The sequence below is a fragment of the Diadema antillarum genome, unplaced genomic scaffold (assembly GCF_040938485.1).
Source record: "Diadema antillarum isolate AM-2024a unplaced genomic scaffold, OU_Dant_1.0 seq00000810_RagTag, whole genome shotgun sequence".
In the NCBI taxonomy this organism is placed as follows: Eukaryota; Metazoa; Echinodermata; class Echinoidea; order Diadematoida; family Diadematidae; genus Diadema; species Diadema antillarum.
The window spans coordinates 189,546-206,420 of record NW_027271690.1 but is presented as its reverse complement, the minus strand read 5'-3'; the positions used below and the strand labels follow the sequence as shown (position 1 = coordinate 206,420).

General features: G+C 39.4%; 1 protein-coding gene across 1 annotated transcript in view; it reads right to left on the bottom strand.

Moving 5' to 3' along the window:
- Positions 1-9,850: 9,850 nt before the first annotated feature.
- The window catches only part of LOC139739695 (protein ELYS-like), a 57,626-nt gene continuing 50,601 nt past the window's right edge, over positions 9,851-16,875 (bottom strand). Inside the window, exons 33-38 of the mRNA XM_071650305.1 lie at positions 16,447-16,719; positions 14,904-15,265; positions 14,278-14,563; positions 13,544-13,696; positions 12,676-12,997; positions 9,851-11,911 (exon numbers count right to left, since the gene is read on the bottom strand). Of these exons, the coding sequence (XP_071506406.1) occupies positions 11,713-11,911; positions 12,676-12,997; positions 13,544-13,696; positions 14,278-14,563; positions 14,904-15,265; positions 16,447-16,719 (1,595 nt within the window). The 3' untranslated portion in view covers positions 9,851-11,712. The remainder of the gene's footprint in view (positions 11,912-12,675; positions 12,998-13,543; positions 13,697-14,277; positions 14,564-14,903; positions 15,266-16,446; positions 16,720-16,875) is intronic.

Here is a 16,875-nt window from a genome sequence, read left to right as displayed (position 1 = left end):
CCCCCCCCCCCCCGAGGGAAAAAAAGAACAATAATAGCATGAACTCATAGGAATCTCCTTGCATCAGGAGGCATGTATTCTCATCCAATTTAATTGTATAGATGAATTGTGTGGTCAAATTTTGCCCAAATTTTTCACTGCTGTCTACTGTAAACGTGGAAATTTTCGCGGTACATTAATTTTCGCGGATTTCGCGCTACGCTCGGCTAGCGCGAATTCAAAAACGCGCGAATATATCTTCACAATTTTCTACGCACATTTTGAACGGGATGAATTGTGTGCGCTTCATCGATGATACTGCTACGTAGTACAATGTACAGGCATGTTTACGCTACTAGTACTGTGCGAACAGACGATACCGTAGATTGCTGTGTACTGTAGCATGCATGTGTGCACCGCACGCATCGATGCTACAGTCCCCTTTGACTACGGTACTAGAGTCACAGCTGTACTACGTATTTGAGTGCTTGTACTCGCAGTCGAGCCGCTCGCTACGTCGCTTGTCGTACGCTGGCATAGCAAGCTATGTAGCAGAGGCTTTGGATGAAAGCAGTGAATGTGTACTACAGTAAAGTAACCTGCTGCGGAGCGCGAATTTAAGAACCCGCGAATACGTTTTCGAGCCGCTCAGCGCGAAAAATTAATCGCGCGAAAATATTGACGTTTACAGTATGTCATGTTGTGGCTGGCGTGTATTGAAAGCATCTTTCTCTGTATGAGTCTTCTTTCCTACACATACAACCTGTATGGCTCATGTACTTCAGTGTATACATATGTACAACAGGAGGTGCAATAATAGCAAGAGATCAAAATTTATCGCTCATACATGTATGATGATCAGTGCATATAGAAATATATTTTCCCCCCAATGGTTATTGTGTTGCTTTTGCTTTGCATTGGGGCCAACCTGCATGACATGTAAATTGTGTGCAAACAGTAAGACACAAACGGTTTGTATGGTATGCCACAAGCGGCAAGCAATGTTGCAGCAACCAGATCTTGACTCCATACCGATGCAGGAGCTCGGGCTCGCAGAGACCCGCTCATGCTTGCCAAAGAGATATTTGTGAAATTCGAACGGGCACTAAATTCCTCAGCTCAGGTGTGTATTAAAATGTGCTCCCATTTGCGTTTTTAATCATTCAAGTTCATATTTTAGGGTGTACTGTGATCACTTGCTCTAATTTATGTATTTTTCTGTCACATTGATTGTGCCTGCACACGTACCCGTTATATATGTTCTGCCGACACTTCTATGGGACCATGATAGAGTAATTATATTTTTATGCACAAGTATGCTCTGCCATTGAGCAGCACACTGAGTTTGTCACTCCCTCGTTTTTACATCATTATTATGTCAAAACTTTGATGGTACTTAGTCTCCAATTCATGGACAGAAGATCCGTGGCCGCTGGATCTCGTGACACTCATTCATATCCTGTATTTAGATTTGCTTTCAGGAGTTGATCATGTTAACTGTAACGTAACAGAATTGTTAACCGAAGAAGCATATGAACATTTTTGAGTGATCGTGTTTAGATAGAGCAATCCTTTCTATTTCTTTCTTTTTTTTAAGTATGGTACCAAGTTTTAAAACTATATGTCAATTGATTATCATATTTACCTGATAAGATGTAGGGCGTCTCTGGCAGGATTCTTCTAACACTAAGCAATCAACATGTAAATGTTGAAATATCTTTACAGTGATTGCTGTAGAAATTCACCCAGCTATCCTCTCTCTGAAGCAAACGGATGAAAACTGTTCTGATTCATTTGTTTCTAGTAGCAATAATAGAAGGTATGAAAGGTTTTTTTTGATAAGACCGTCTGTATAAACTTTAGCTTATTTGCTGCCATGTTGTGATATCAAAATGCTTAGCACAAATACTGTGATGTTCAAAGAAATTGCCAACATTTCTCTTGAAGAAAACAAGAAGGAGTAAACACTTACAATGATTATGTTTGCGTATGCATCTGTGTTTGTGTGGGCGTGTGCGTGTGTGTGGAAGAATTGAACAGTAAAACTAACAATTTCCAAGTATGTAGAGTGCAGTGCATCTACAATGAGTCGAAGATGATGACTTTTTGTGTTAATCAATACATGCAGAGCAGTACTATTTGTACATGATTGAAGATTTACCAATTGAAAATTACTTCACTTTTTTTTTTTTTTTCAAGTTCAAATGTGCACAGATATGTGCTAGTGGTGAAATTGATACTGAGAAAATGGCTGTGTGTTCTAGCTTTGTCGTCAAATTTATTTCACACTAGTTGCACTGTGAAGAAGAAGACAAAAAGAACTATGTGATGTAATGTGTCAGCTATTTGGTGCAATTTGATGGCAAAAGGAGAAACAGGGAGAAAACAAAATTCTTCAGGATTAGGGATGTCGCCAAGGTAATGATAGCATTCCAGATTGTCTATCATTGTGTTTTTGTATTGAAAACTGTAGAAGCGCTTCTGTGATACTTCGTGCTGTCAAACCGAGGTTCTTAATCCTACAATGGAAGATTACAGGGATGCTTTGTTGTTTTGTTTTGTCTCGTCTTGTTGACATCTAAAAGCCAGAGTACTGTTTGTTAATGCAATATATTTTATGAAAATTTTTCTTTAAGTTTGATTTGAATGACCGAGAATGCGGTTTGTGCACTTTCCCGTACAGTATGAGATTTGGATGATCAGCTCTGAAAACCTGTGGATCCATGTCAGAAACAGTGAATTGCTTCAACCTTTGTTTTTTTCAGTGTTTTCTGTGAGACACTAAAGTTTAATTTTAATAGTCTTTTGCTACATAGTTTATCAATCATTGCATTAGTTTGTCCTTTTCACTTTATTTATGATTTTTTTTTTTGTCCTATGAAATGGCTGAATGCGCAAGTATAAACATCTTTAGAGAGAAAACGTAAATGATCTGCAAAAATGCATGATAAGTAAATATTTTGTAAAAAGATGGTGGATCAGAGTGCTACATAAGAAGGATCTATGATGCTATAGTGCTAACATGAGATGGTAAAAAAAAATGCTCTGAAACAAAGTGTTCAGGGTCCTCATCATAGGTAACCTTTTGTGTAATAATAACCCTTTGCGTGACATAATAATGATGCAAAAATCACTGACAGGATATATTTTGACCCTAGGAGAAAAGAAAACGTATCAAAAGAAAAGAAAAAGTAAGAAGGCCACATTTTGGCATAGCTTTGTCTTCAGACTAATTCCAAAGTGCACGCAGAATTGGGTTGAATACGCATGAGCTAGCAAAACAGGTATGCAATAAACACCAAGAGGTGCAAAAGAGGTAAATTGGAATGTGCTTGTCTTTTGATTATTTTTGTTTTCTCCTACGAATAGAGCTTGTAACAGCCATAGTGATGGATGGGGCTATGTTAGTATGCTCTACAAACACTTTAAAAGTGATTTGATGGTAGTCTTTGTCCATTGTCAGATCTTCTTTCAAGTCTAAGGGGAGTTCCCCTCTGTAGCACCGAAGCACTTCAAGGAAGTAGACTTTGATTAATGTGGTTTCTTCCCACAGTGTTGTTTATTTTCTAGACCAACGAGAAAATATTGATTTAGCAGGCAGTACATGGCATTGTACCTTACATTAGTACAGCTTAGTGTGTGTGTTTGTGTGTGTGTGTTATAATGTTAAGTTTTATATGTTTCCCCTCTGCCGCTTGTAAAGGGGAATTCCGACTCAGTTAAAAGTGAAGTCTGAAAAGGAGTAAAATGTGGATCAAAATGTGATAAAATTTGGGGGATTTCTGAAATTGTAAAGTTTGGCTAAGTTTTTCAGCAGCTGATGTGAATATGCAAATGGATAAGCAGATGATGTTGTCACCTTACAATATTCCATTGATTGAGTACAAAGAAATTGATAAGAATGAAAATTGTCTACTATTTTCTGCCGTTAAAAAAGTATGTTATTCCTGGCGGAATGACTTGAATTTATGATTAGTCAAATATATGAGGATTTGAGACTGGGGCATAATTGCCTTTGATCTAAGAATACTTGAAATTTCAGTATGTTGTGTACAAAGTAGTGTTGTATATTGCAAGTTGTGAGTTGATAACATCATAAAGTCCCTCCCATTTCCCAGCTCCATTAGTGCAACCTCAACTTCCAGCTAGTGTAAATGCCAAAAGTTTCACAATACTTTAATTTTTGCATATTTTGCGCTTCTTCAGACTAGCGCGAATTCTAAAACTCGCGAAAATATCGTCACAATTTTTTTTTTCTTCACATTGTGAATGGGTTGACAATTACACAGCACAAATTCAATGACCCGCAAGTATGTTTTTGAGCCGCTCAGCGCCAAAAATTAATCACGCAAAAATATCGACGTTTACAGTACCTCGCTGCCCTTGGGTTGTTGCAGCTTGCCTTCCTTACACTCTCCCTGTGTCACTTCCCTCCTCCACCCCCCTCTTTCTAGGGTCGTCCTTCCCCAAGAAACAGTCCTTTCAAGGGCTACATACACACAGTGTTACCACAAACCTCTCTTTCTCATCATCCCATTCATTTGCATGTTCATATTGACTGTGCTGGAAATGGTTTGTGAAAATTAGCAAAACTTCAGTTTCATAACTTCCTCTTGTCCGATTTTGATCAAAAATTTCACTACAGTCGACCTTGCTTAAGTTAACCTTGCATAAGTCAAATAGTCGCTTAAGTCGAAGGTCTTTTCGAGTCATCTCTTTTATTCTATTGATTTTAACCCCTCCTAGGTCGAATTTTCTCTTAAAGTGGAAGCTATTTCTTCAGTCCAAGTGGATTCGACCTAGGCAAGGTTGACTGTATTGTTCTCATAAAATGTTGATGTTACGATTTCTGTTGTGAGAGTAACTTTTAACTGGTCTGGAATTTTCCTTTGAAGTATGTACACATGTAAGTCTCCCAAACTAACTCCTAAAAAAGAATGCAATGAAAAAGGCAGAAAATACACATAGCACTGTGTTAATCAAATAGTTGTCTTTGTCCTTTGTTTGTATGATATGTCTTGCCATTGACAACAATGGATGGCACTCGACTGCACATTCATAATGCCAAGTGAAGTGCATACAACTTGTAGATCTGAGGAAAACATTTTGTTCTGTCATAGCTGCAATGCACACATGCACACGGCATAGAAATGTGCCTATTGTGGTGTGGAGTGTCATATATAGCTCTTATGTACTGCCTTTTGAGGTACAGGTGTGTAGGTACAAATATATGTTATATGTTATATTTTAAATGTTCTATGTTAGAATATATTGTATAATTATGTACTTTACCAAGAGAGACAAATGAGGACTCTGTTCAGCTTATATTTGGGGTACACAGTACTAAGTTATTGTCTCGACCAGAAAATACATATTATTCATGGGCATGGGTATTTGTGTGGGTTTTTTTTTTTTGGTATGCGTGTCTTCTTCTTTCTTTTTTTCTTGTAATCTGCGTTGCGTTATCTTGATATGCAATTTACAATCTGATAAAAAGGGAAAATAAGTGAATGGAGAGATGAATTGAAAATGATTTTGGAAAGAAAAAATAATGTATGTTGATATGATGGGATATAAAGTCTTTCCTATTTGTAATTTTTTATTGACAGATATGCATATGTATAGAAGATCACCTGTTTATATATGTATATAGTAAGGGTAACAGCTTTTTTCTAAAAGACATACAAATAAAAAGAGATAATAGAAACAGAACTTGTATTTGGTCTGAACTCATTTTTCTGTGTCTTTATGTCCTGTAATGGGTAAGACCATTCATTCGTTCCTTCATTCATTCATTCATTCATTCATTCATAAACAGTATACATAGGTAATAAGAATGTCAAAATGAAGGTACAATTATTCTTGTAACATGTAATGTCACATATCAGTAGAAATACATCTTGTTTCATTAAGGACTTGATGGAAATGAAAAGTGAGGGGCTGCTCAAATCATCACTTGGTCAGAGAAAGAAAAAGATTGTGGAGTGCGTGGACCCGTTCCTTACAGTGAGACTGGGTAGCTCAGCTGGGGTCAAACTGGACAGTAGTGACCAGTAGGTTCACAGGGAGCTGCAAAAGGGAGTCTTCACCAATGTAGCATTTTGAAGACTGCTGGACTTGCATTGAATATTTGATATGATACACAGGCTCACGTGGCGATTGGTGGGAATAAGATACAGGGAAACCATGTTATAAAAAAAAACTTTAAACCGTGACAATTACAGATGTAAATGAAAGAAAGATATTATTCAGAGGGGTGAAGGTTCAGGTGTGAGTTTCTTCAATTTATCTCCCTCTACAAATTAAATTGTTTAAATCGCAACAACACATTAACAATTTGGTAGAGGGAGACAAATTGAAGAAACTCATGCTTGCATTACAGACGTACCTTGTTATATTGCGACCTGCAAAATCTGCTTGCTAAAAGAGGGTTTTGTTATACAGGCGACTCCTGTATACAAAATCTTTGGGACTGCCAGTTTTCTTTTGTTATCGAAATTTTGTTATAAACGAACAGTAAAGTATATAGAGATATATATCTCATAATTTTGGGACCTGAATTTTCGTTGTATCAAGAATTTCACATTTACGGGAGTCTACCGACTCCTATTGACTGGTGAGTCCTATAACAAGGTTCCACTGCACACTATAATTGATTGAGGAATCGATTAGACTCAAAAGGATGCAGCGTCATTGGTGTTGGACTGCCACCATAGTTACAGCATCAGCGTCCACATCCATTGATTACCAATATTTTGCACTGCGCAAAGTAGGCGCAATGAAACAATAACGAGCTAAATTGAATCACATTTTTCTTTTTATGCCTCCGCCACGTAGTGGTGCCGGAGGCATTATGTTTTCGGGTTGTCCGTCCGCTTTCGTTTACGCGATAACTTGAGTAATATTTACTGGAATTTTACCAAACTTGGTCCAAGTATGAAGTATGATGGGGCAATGATTTGATTAGATTTTAGGTGAAATCGGCAAAAGGTCAAAGGTCAAAGGTCAAGGTCAAATCATGAAATTTATCCGTTTACGCGATAACTCAAGACTGTATGGAGCAAATTTCACCAAACTTTGTTGGAGGATGATGTATGATGGGACAATTACTTGATTAGTTTTTCAGTGAAATCGGACAGAGGTCAAAGGTCAAAGATCAAGGTCAAATCCTAAAATTTATCTGTTTACGTGATAACTCAAAACTGGATGAAGCAGCTTTCACCAAACTTGGTCCAAGGATGATGTATGATGGGACAATTAGTTGAGTAGATTTTAGTGACATTGACAAGAGGTCAAAGGTCAAAAGGTCAAGGTCAAATGCTAAAAATGTTGCTATTTCCCCCATATCTATGCAATGCCCGCAGTTATTTTCTTGAAACTTAGTGTAGACATGTACTACTGCATAAAGATTCTCCAGAGAGAGTTTCATGTCATAAGGTCAAAGGTCAAAAGGTCAAAGGTTAGGTGAAAATGTTGCAATATCACATTTCTCACAAATGGTTTAATGTATCTTCATGGAACTTGGTACATATGCATGTACTGACTGGCAGGATTTATCTAGGGAATTTAGGGGTCATGGGTCAATAGTCAGGGGTCAAAGGTCAAGGTCAACTCCTCAAAATGTTACTATTTCCCTCATATACTAGTATATGCAATAATTGCATTATTAGTTTTAAAATTTAATATATGTACATGTATTACTTAATGGAGATTCTCTTGGAAGTTTCCAGCCAGAAGGTCAAAGGTCAAAGGTTAAGGGTCAAAGGTTAGGTTTAAATGAAAAAAAAAGATATATTTTGTACTGTAATTACACTCTTTCTTCATACCTTGAAAATTATACTCAATGCATAAACTTATAATAAGGTCGGTCAGAAGTCAAGTAAAAATTTTCAATTCCCAAAATATGTGTACCTGTACTCTTTAATAGACAATTATAGCAAACCCAGTTCGTGGAAAGTGAACATTCAAGATATTTCTGATAAACCTGTTATTTCGATATTTTGCCAGTTATGTGAAACTGTCATCACACATTGTGAAGACATTGTACTATACACCTATTGGGAGAATCATGCATTATGGCGGAGGCATCAGTCGCCGTAGCGACATTTCTAGTTTCTTTTTTTTTTAATACCCCCACATACACAAAGTGTATAAGGGGGTACACCTTGCATAAAGGAATCAGCGTGTGGTCGGTCGGGCAGGCGGTCAGTGTGTTGCAAATCTTGTGCTCAAACTCACAAGGTACTCAGAAGGTACTACCTACACACGCACACACAAACACACACACACACATACACAAACAGAATATTTTATCAAAGCCTGGTTCAATTCTTTTTTCTATAGGAGTCCCAGCTGCTGTAATGGGGGAATTAATCACTTTTAATGATAGCTCTAGTTTTTTTTTTCAAATTCTGTGTCTGGAAATGTCAAGTCATGCATCTAGTTCTAAAATGTACTGGAAGAATCTTACCCAGAGAAGTTTAACAATGCATCTGACATGGCTCAATTTAGCTGTACAGTTGATGTGACAATCAATAACTTAATTGAATATGGACATTCAGTAACATGTAATCAGTAGTTAGCTAGACTTAATTCAAGGGCTATATGGGTAAATACAGAACACAGTTTGGATGATGATCACTTTGCCAATTTACATCTCGTTTTATTCAACTCATTCTTCATATATTTTACATGTCTTTTACACTGGTATAAAAAATCCATCCACAAGCCTTTAACACAGGATAGATATCTTTTCAAATTGTTACGCAACACACCCCTTTAGGGGAAAAAGACATAACATCATTTTTATAGTCACATGTCTGGAACAAGCAGAAAGAAACAACATGAAAGTATTTACACAAAGCATTGCATTCAATGACAAAATTAATCACTTGTACTCGGGTGCACAAGAACAAATTTGTAAAGAAATAAATGCAAATTAAACACTGAATTGGGGATGGATAATCCTTAGTAATATTTGTTATATTCTCACTAAATACTCTTCAATTTTTATGTCTGTAAGTTTTCTTGTATCTCTTCCATAAATTGTATATGAAAGCACATGAAAACACTTCAGTATCAAGAAATGGGGCAGGCATGTACTAATTTTTATTTATGTCAGAATGAACTTCACAGAATGGTTAAAGGGGCATTCCAGATGATTTTGATAATTTCACATCATGTAGAACATAAATCGACAACTTCATGTATAGATATGGGGAATTTATCGTGGTCCTTGAGCAGAGAAACCAATACTCTGAAAAATCTTACACAAATTACACTGAACCTTGTTGATGACATAGGAGCCTCACATATTTCAGGAATGTGGCAGTGTAATCCATTACAATACCGCTTGCTCCACAAGTTAATCTGTGGGAAATCTATGCATGCCGTCTTCTTTTGTTCTGCTTCCTTGAGCCCCAACTCATGCATTCTTATGGTGAGGCTGCCAGTCATCAACCTTGTTCATTGCAATTTGTTATAAATTTTGAAAACATTCTTATTCTTCATCCCAATCACTATAAATTCTAAAACTCTGTACTTAGTATAACTAATTCAAAGTAGTTCAAATGTGAAAAGTCTGAAAATCATCTGGAGGTCTCCTTTAATAAAGCCAACACCTAGCCACTATACCATTTACATTGTTGGAACTTCACTGATTCCTATCTTAACAAAGCACTTCCTGGTTTTAGATACAGCCTTTTACCAGAATAAGAAAATCTACAATTATTGTATTTAAAAAAAAAAAGAAAGACAAACCCCCAGAATGTCTGGGGTACAGAACTTGCTGCAGACTCTGGTATGGTAGTCAAATGGAAAGCATTCAAGTAATTACAAGAATGAGCATCACATTGGAAACTCAATGTGGTGCTATATAATGACATGGATTTCAGACTACACAGACACAATCATGTACAGTCATTGTTACACAGTGCATGTGGCACAGGGCAGTTCACATTCTCTAATAAAAAAACATGCTAACAGTTGCACAAATATCAGGCGGAGGTGTATCAAAATATACATTGCCTTCGGTTTTAATGCAATTCAAATACTCTTCACCTGTTAAGACGGCATGCCAATTTACGCACTGGCAGCTACATGAAGAGGTTCCTTTTAATGTCAATCTCTATGCACTGATGGAAATACAGTGGAGCCTTGTTATATAAAGAGGTCCGATATAACAAAATCCTCTCATAACAAGGTAATTTATTTCTTTGCTTTTGTACTCTGAGAAAGTGAGAATCCTGGGGTCTGTGTCTTAGAGATTTTTCGCTCCTAAGACACACTTATCAGAGACTTCATTAAAATAGATTTTACTTCTTTTTGAAAGTCTCTCACATCCCAATAACTTTGGCCATTCTGAGATTTACGTAAAGACTTTGATGTAATGACTTCACGGAACAGACCCCTGACATATCAAGGTAATAGTCATGGATTTTAGGTCCTCATTGTAACAAGGTTCCCCAGCAGTCAATTTCATGTTTTTTTCCATCAGTTTAGACAAACTGATGGTGTACCCCTTTACTTAGATTACCGAGCCTACGAGAGCTAGGTCCTGACACTTTTTCACAGCAAGACGCAAGGTCCACTAACATGGTGATACAGCATTTAGTTAGCTCAGATGTACAAAATGAAAACCAAGATATACCACGCAAGCATGACCCAGCTCTGAGACACATTTGCACTGGCCTATAATACTGTTATCCAAACAACAGCATTTTGTCTTTTTTATTGCATCAACTTTCATCTGCCACATCTTACAACACTGACAAGAAACAATAAATTCACGTATGGCAGAAAATTCCAATCTAGGCTCCTGTTCAAACGTTATAGTTTGGAGTGCCTATATTGGTTGTGAAATGGCTGAATGTGTGCTGTTTACATGTCCAAAATACAAATGATAAAATTACTAAATTACAGGGCTACATTTCACCTAGGGGACGAAGTTCTACAGAACTTCAAGACTCTATGGCCCGAATTCATGAAGGTGGTTTAAATTCAGACCAAGGTTTTTGCAAATTTCTTCTGCTTAAATATGACTGATAGATTGCAAATAGACACCCAGCAACAAGTTCGCATTGATAGGCACATGTCCAAATGTATGCCAATTTCACGCTTAATTTAGACAATGGTCTCAATTTAAACCATGGTCCAAGTTTAAACCACCTTTGTGAATTCGGGCCTGTAAGTTTCACGGCATTTTGTGCACCTTTTGGTCGTGCACCAATTACACGAGCTTCACATTCTTCATCATTGCTGACGCCCAATGGAAGAGGACGTGACATTGTAGTTGTTGCCAATTTGATCGAGAATTTCTTGCCATTGCAAGCTTTTGTTTGCAAGTGAAAGTAATCACACGTATTCTAACAAATTAGAAGAGGGTAGACCACGCCTAGAAATATTCTATCACAGCTAAAGACATTTCAATGCCTGTGTGTTACTCAACGTGGCTTTCAGTTGTCCCAGTTATCCAGACACAACCCATTATATGTCTTTGCATATGACTTGTCAGGAATTTGATATTTCCTTTATGGAAACACCTTGCTTTTGACATATAGGAGCATTAAAAACAGAAGCAATTCATAATCTAGCTAGATTACAGTATAACCCAATTGAATGCATGGCCACAACACAGGCATGCATCTTCTAAGTGATAGCAATCTATCAAGAAGTAAGAGGGTCAAACCCTGGAATATTTAAGGGAGTGGCTTGACGACATCGATATCCTGTTTCCTACCAGGGCTTCACCTTCCGCACCTTTCTCTCCTGCGGCGTGCGCAGCGTCATGGAGTGCGGGGCGAGGCGCACCGCCCGACGCGGATTACGCCGCACCGCCTGGGACTTGCTGGTCTCGGAGTCGGGCCCGGGCGTGGCTGGTGACAGGAGGACTACGTGGTCGTCCAGCGACGGGGAAGGAGCGTGAGATGACCCTCTGAAGATAAGTTAAGAAAATATAATGTATGAAACATAAGTATGAAAAGCAGACACACAAATAACGCAACAAATGAAATTGAAATATACAGTGTAGCTTGAAGACTAGCAATATCTCATTTAAGTGGTACAGACTGTGCGGGATGCTTCTATTATGATAACAAAATTTATTCCAAGCCATCATGATTGCAGAACAAAAATTCAGACAGAGATAGATTCAGTACAAGGAGATTCAAGCCACACCCTATCATCATGCCAATAAATATAACGGAGCATTTCAAGTCAACAAACATTTGTGCAGATGAAACCATGGCAATGTTGGTATTCTGTTTCTTACCATGCCAGTGCAGTTCTCACAAAACGGAGAGACAAGAAATAAATCATCAACAATTTCAACCAAAGAAAATACTGAGAAGAAATTCAAAGCGCAAAAATCAGTAGGCATCAAATTACATTTCATGATTGATTTTACAATTGATGATTGACCTTCGAAGGAAGGGCAGAAAGAGATGATAGACTGATTCACTCACACATTCAAATTTGAAAGACACTTTCATAAGCCTCGTGCTTGAGGCTTGCCAGATGTAGCAAAAATCTCAAACTGCATTACAATCATTGGAATGTATTTGATAGGAACAAGTCCTCATGGAAAATACACCTCAGTATATTTACGAAAACATGACTAAACTGTCCTCTGGATTTTGAAAAGAGAAAGAAAAGAAAATCATTATCAGATGACAATATTTCAAAAGAATCCTTCCTCACCTGGTTGACCTGCTGTGCCCCACTGACGGTCTCTCTTTGATCTGGGTCATGGATGTCTCAGCTGCTGCTGCACTAGTGGGTCGCCCCCTTCTACCGCTCCTCATAGCGCTCCTTCCTCCGGAGGCTCCAGTCAGCGTCAGGCTCTCCCCCGGGAGTGGGGAGGGTACAGTTAGGGTGGTCTGGGAGTGGAGATCTGCGGGCACCAGCGGTGGCGGGAGGGGCGAGGCAGTCTCCCGGGTGATGATCTTGCGGGCGGAGCGCCGGCCCCTGGACCGGGTGAGGGGCGGGGAGAAGAGGAAGGACGGCTGGCTAGGTGGTGGTGTGGCCAGTTGCTCGATTACCGCTTCTAGAGGAACCATCAGGAGTATTGAATTGATATCTGTTACAACATTGCACAGCTCAATAATAGTATCTGAACTATGTTATGATACAAAGTATTGAGAGAGGAGACAAATTAAAAAATTGTAGTTTTAACATGTAGCAGTTTCTGGAACCTCAACACATTTACCCTCACAACATACAGGAAGAAAGTGACATTTATCTGTTTTTGCATTCCAACTCTTCATATTTAATTTGTATCTGGTGGATTTTATATCAAGTCTTTCCTGTACTACCTAACTCTATGGAGAGCTGAAATTGTTACAATAATTTCTTTGAATTCTTTTACCTCATCAGTGGAACAGTATTCTCAAACAACATTTGTGAATATAAACAAAACTGTGAAAGTCATCACTCCAAAAATCTGACTTTCTTTAGAACTAAACATATACAGAAAGAGAAAGTTAGCGGTCAAACTTAATATCCCAAGGTCAAGATCCCTGGATAACTCTCACGTTCCTCATACACTCACCTTGCTCCTCCTGCTGTTGCTGTTGCCGTTGTTGTTGCTGTCTTGCCTTAATTCTTGGACTGGACCGTGTTGGTGTTTGGGCCTTGGACCTTGGGGTGCGGGGAGATCTGGGCGGAGTCTTTGGTGCAGGCTCCTGAGCGGGCAATGCCTCCCCCTCCGCAGGGCTTGGTTCTGTGAAGTAGGAAGATCATGACACTTAGAGCTGAAACATTTGTTGCTCACTAGTGCAGTCACAACTCTTGGTACGGACGGGAAATAGATGCTCAGAATGATCAGACTTGTAGCGATAATAATGGGATGTATTACAATATCATGTGGTAAGAGCTCTTATCTGGGTTCAACTCCTTGATGCCTTGCTACCAAGGTATCCTGTGATAGTGATGAATTAACATTCCACAGCTTTGGGGATATTTGCTTGCATGGTTGCTCACTATTTTACTGAAATCATTTTATGCCATTAATGCTGGTACACAATATGGACTCCTACATCTACATCTATACAATAAATATGTGCAGTTGGGAGCCAGTTACATCTTTTCTCTGTTTTCTTATCTAAGATTTAATTTTCAGAAGAAAATTAATGTTTTCATCTAGTCACATTAACAGCTTTACATTGCAGAACAGTATGACTCTTCATATATTCTTGTAAACTCCTGTAAAATATACTGCGTAAGGCTTGCCATTCCTCAAATCCTGACTCGACAATAAATAAGTTCCAAAAAGTTTTTTTGACAGCCACAGTTTTAGTCTACCTTCTGCAGTAATCACCACAGCTGTGGTGTGCTCTTCCTCGTCCCTGGACACCACAGACTCGGCGAATGGGATGCGGGGCGGAGTCTTCTCCACCTCTCGTTGCCGTAGCGCCAGGCCGGGCGTGGTCTGCACCGACATCTCGGCTCTCTCCGTGGCCTCCGCCGGAGCGGCGCGAAGGTCAGAGGTCAGGCCTGCTACCGGGGAGGTCTGGATGTGGACGCTCTCTCGGACATGCTTGGGCACACCAGTGGGAATCTCGAAGACCGCATCTTCACCAAAGTGAACCTGGAAATAGTTGTTATTTTCAAGGAGTTTAATTTTCACCATAGCTGAATGAGTGTTATATAAATCAATGAATGATAAATATATACATATACACATAAAGAAATGAAGAACTATCTAGTACTCTAATCGTAAGCCAATTCACACATAGAAACCCACACAGCAACTGAAAACAATGACAAAACAAGGAAAACATCTCAGCTACAGGTCCATGCCAAGATATTTTCCTGGTTTATTCTAGCTGGTTCAATTATGAAGCATACAGTTCCAGCCACATATTTACAGAGAGTTCACATAGAACTCGGTAATGCATGGTAAAGAGACGCATATTACTCAGTTTCACCTTCACTTCCGTTCTGTGTGCATCCATCGGTTTGTCTGCACCACCGACAACATCCAGCCCGTCTTCCTCCTCCGTCTCCTCGTCGAACGTCAGCTGCCAGTCCGCCCCCGCCGTCGGGGAAGACTTGTCCAGGAAGGCCTGCTCGATGTCGAGGTCCTGGGAGGCCCTGGGCGGGGTCGGCTGGGAAGTGGAAGGGCCGGCGGCGTCCTCCGCCCTCCTGGCAGGATCAGGCACATCCTTGGCGCTGAACTGGAAGGGACTGAGAGGGTGGATGGGTTGCCGTGGCGACAGCTGGAAGAGGAAGCTGAGAGGTGGCCCAGGAGACGGCGATGTGGACTGCTCACTGGGTACAGCTCCATCCTCTGTAGGCATTTGCAACCATGAGACTTCTCATTGCAAGGTCTATCAAACCACTGTCTAGGATATTTTGAGTGATCATACAGCAAGTCTATTGCAAAACACATAGTTACTTAAGCAAACAGCACAGTTCATCAATATCTAATACATGGCAACACTTTGAGTGTTACTAGTATATGTTGTATAACCAAAAAAAAAAATTTTTACATTATCCCATAAACAGTGACGTTCTAGTTTTTTTTTGAAAAATGAAAGTGATGAAGACATTAACACAGACAAAAAGTTTTTTTAGTCATTCATTTTTTGCACTACAAGAAGAAATTTGGGGAAGGTTTCAGATAAAAAAAACACCCAAAAGAACAAGGAAAAGTAGAAATTACGCGGTGCGTAATATATGTCCCCGCCGGAAGTAGCATTTAGTAGCAAAATGTACAATATAGGTAAAAAGGTCAAGGTCAAAGGTCAAAGAAGTCAAAGGTCAAAATTCTATGTAGAAGTTTTGAAGCCCTCACCTAGTGCCATCACATAAAGCAAACGGAATCGAAATCGGGTTAGAAATGGCGAAGGAGTAGCATTTGGTAGCAAAATGTACAATATAGGTCAAAAATCAAGGTCAAAGGTCAAAGAAGTCAAAGGTCAAAATTCTGTGTAGAAGTTTTGAAGCCCTCACCTAGTGCCATCACATAAAGCAAACGGAATAAAAATCGGGTTAGAAATGGTGAAGGAGTAGCATTTTGTAGGCAATGTACAATATAGGTCAAAAATCAAGGTCAAAGGTCAAAGAAGTCAAAGGTCAAAATTCTGTGTAGAAGTTTTGAAGCCCTCACCTAGTGCCATCATATAAAGCAAACGGAATCAAAATCGGGTTAGAAATGGCGAAGGAGTAGGATTTTGAAGCAAAAATGTACAATATAGGTCAAAGGTCAAGGTCAAAGGTCACAACTGAAATTCTGTAGAGAAGTTTCAAAGCTCCCATGTAGTGCTATCATATAAAGCAAACAGAATCAAAATCGGGTTAGAAATGGCGAAGGAGTAGCATTTTTAACATTTTGATCACACACGGACGCACAGACGGACGGACGCACAGACGGACAGACGGACAGACTGACACACAGACACACACACGTACGGAGCCTGTTTCATAGTCCCCTGCTCGAACTCGTTCGGCGGGGACAATTAATCTCACCTCCTGTGTCCATCACTTCAGCTAAATCCTCATCTGCATCATTTGTTGCCATGGCGACAGGACTGCCATCGAGACCTGGGCTCGCCCCATGGCGCAGGCTGAAGTTAAATGTGACTTCCTCGTCCTCCTCCTCCATCGCCTCGTCCATGGCCAAGGCAGCTCCTTCTACTGCAGCCGCTGCTCCCGCACTAATAGCGACCTGTATCTCGTCGCCAATGGGTGGGGTTGGAGCATCCTCGTCTACGACTCGGACTGGGAAGACATCATTCTCCACTGTTCCAAAACGAGAAAAGATATGCCACATTACACTGAGTGCAAAGGCTGAAAGTTCTAACATCCAAATAGAGCGGAACCTCATTTTAATGAGGTTGGATATCGCAAGATATCTGACATAACGCGGTAATTTTGAAAGTTCCATTCCTTTTGTAT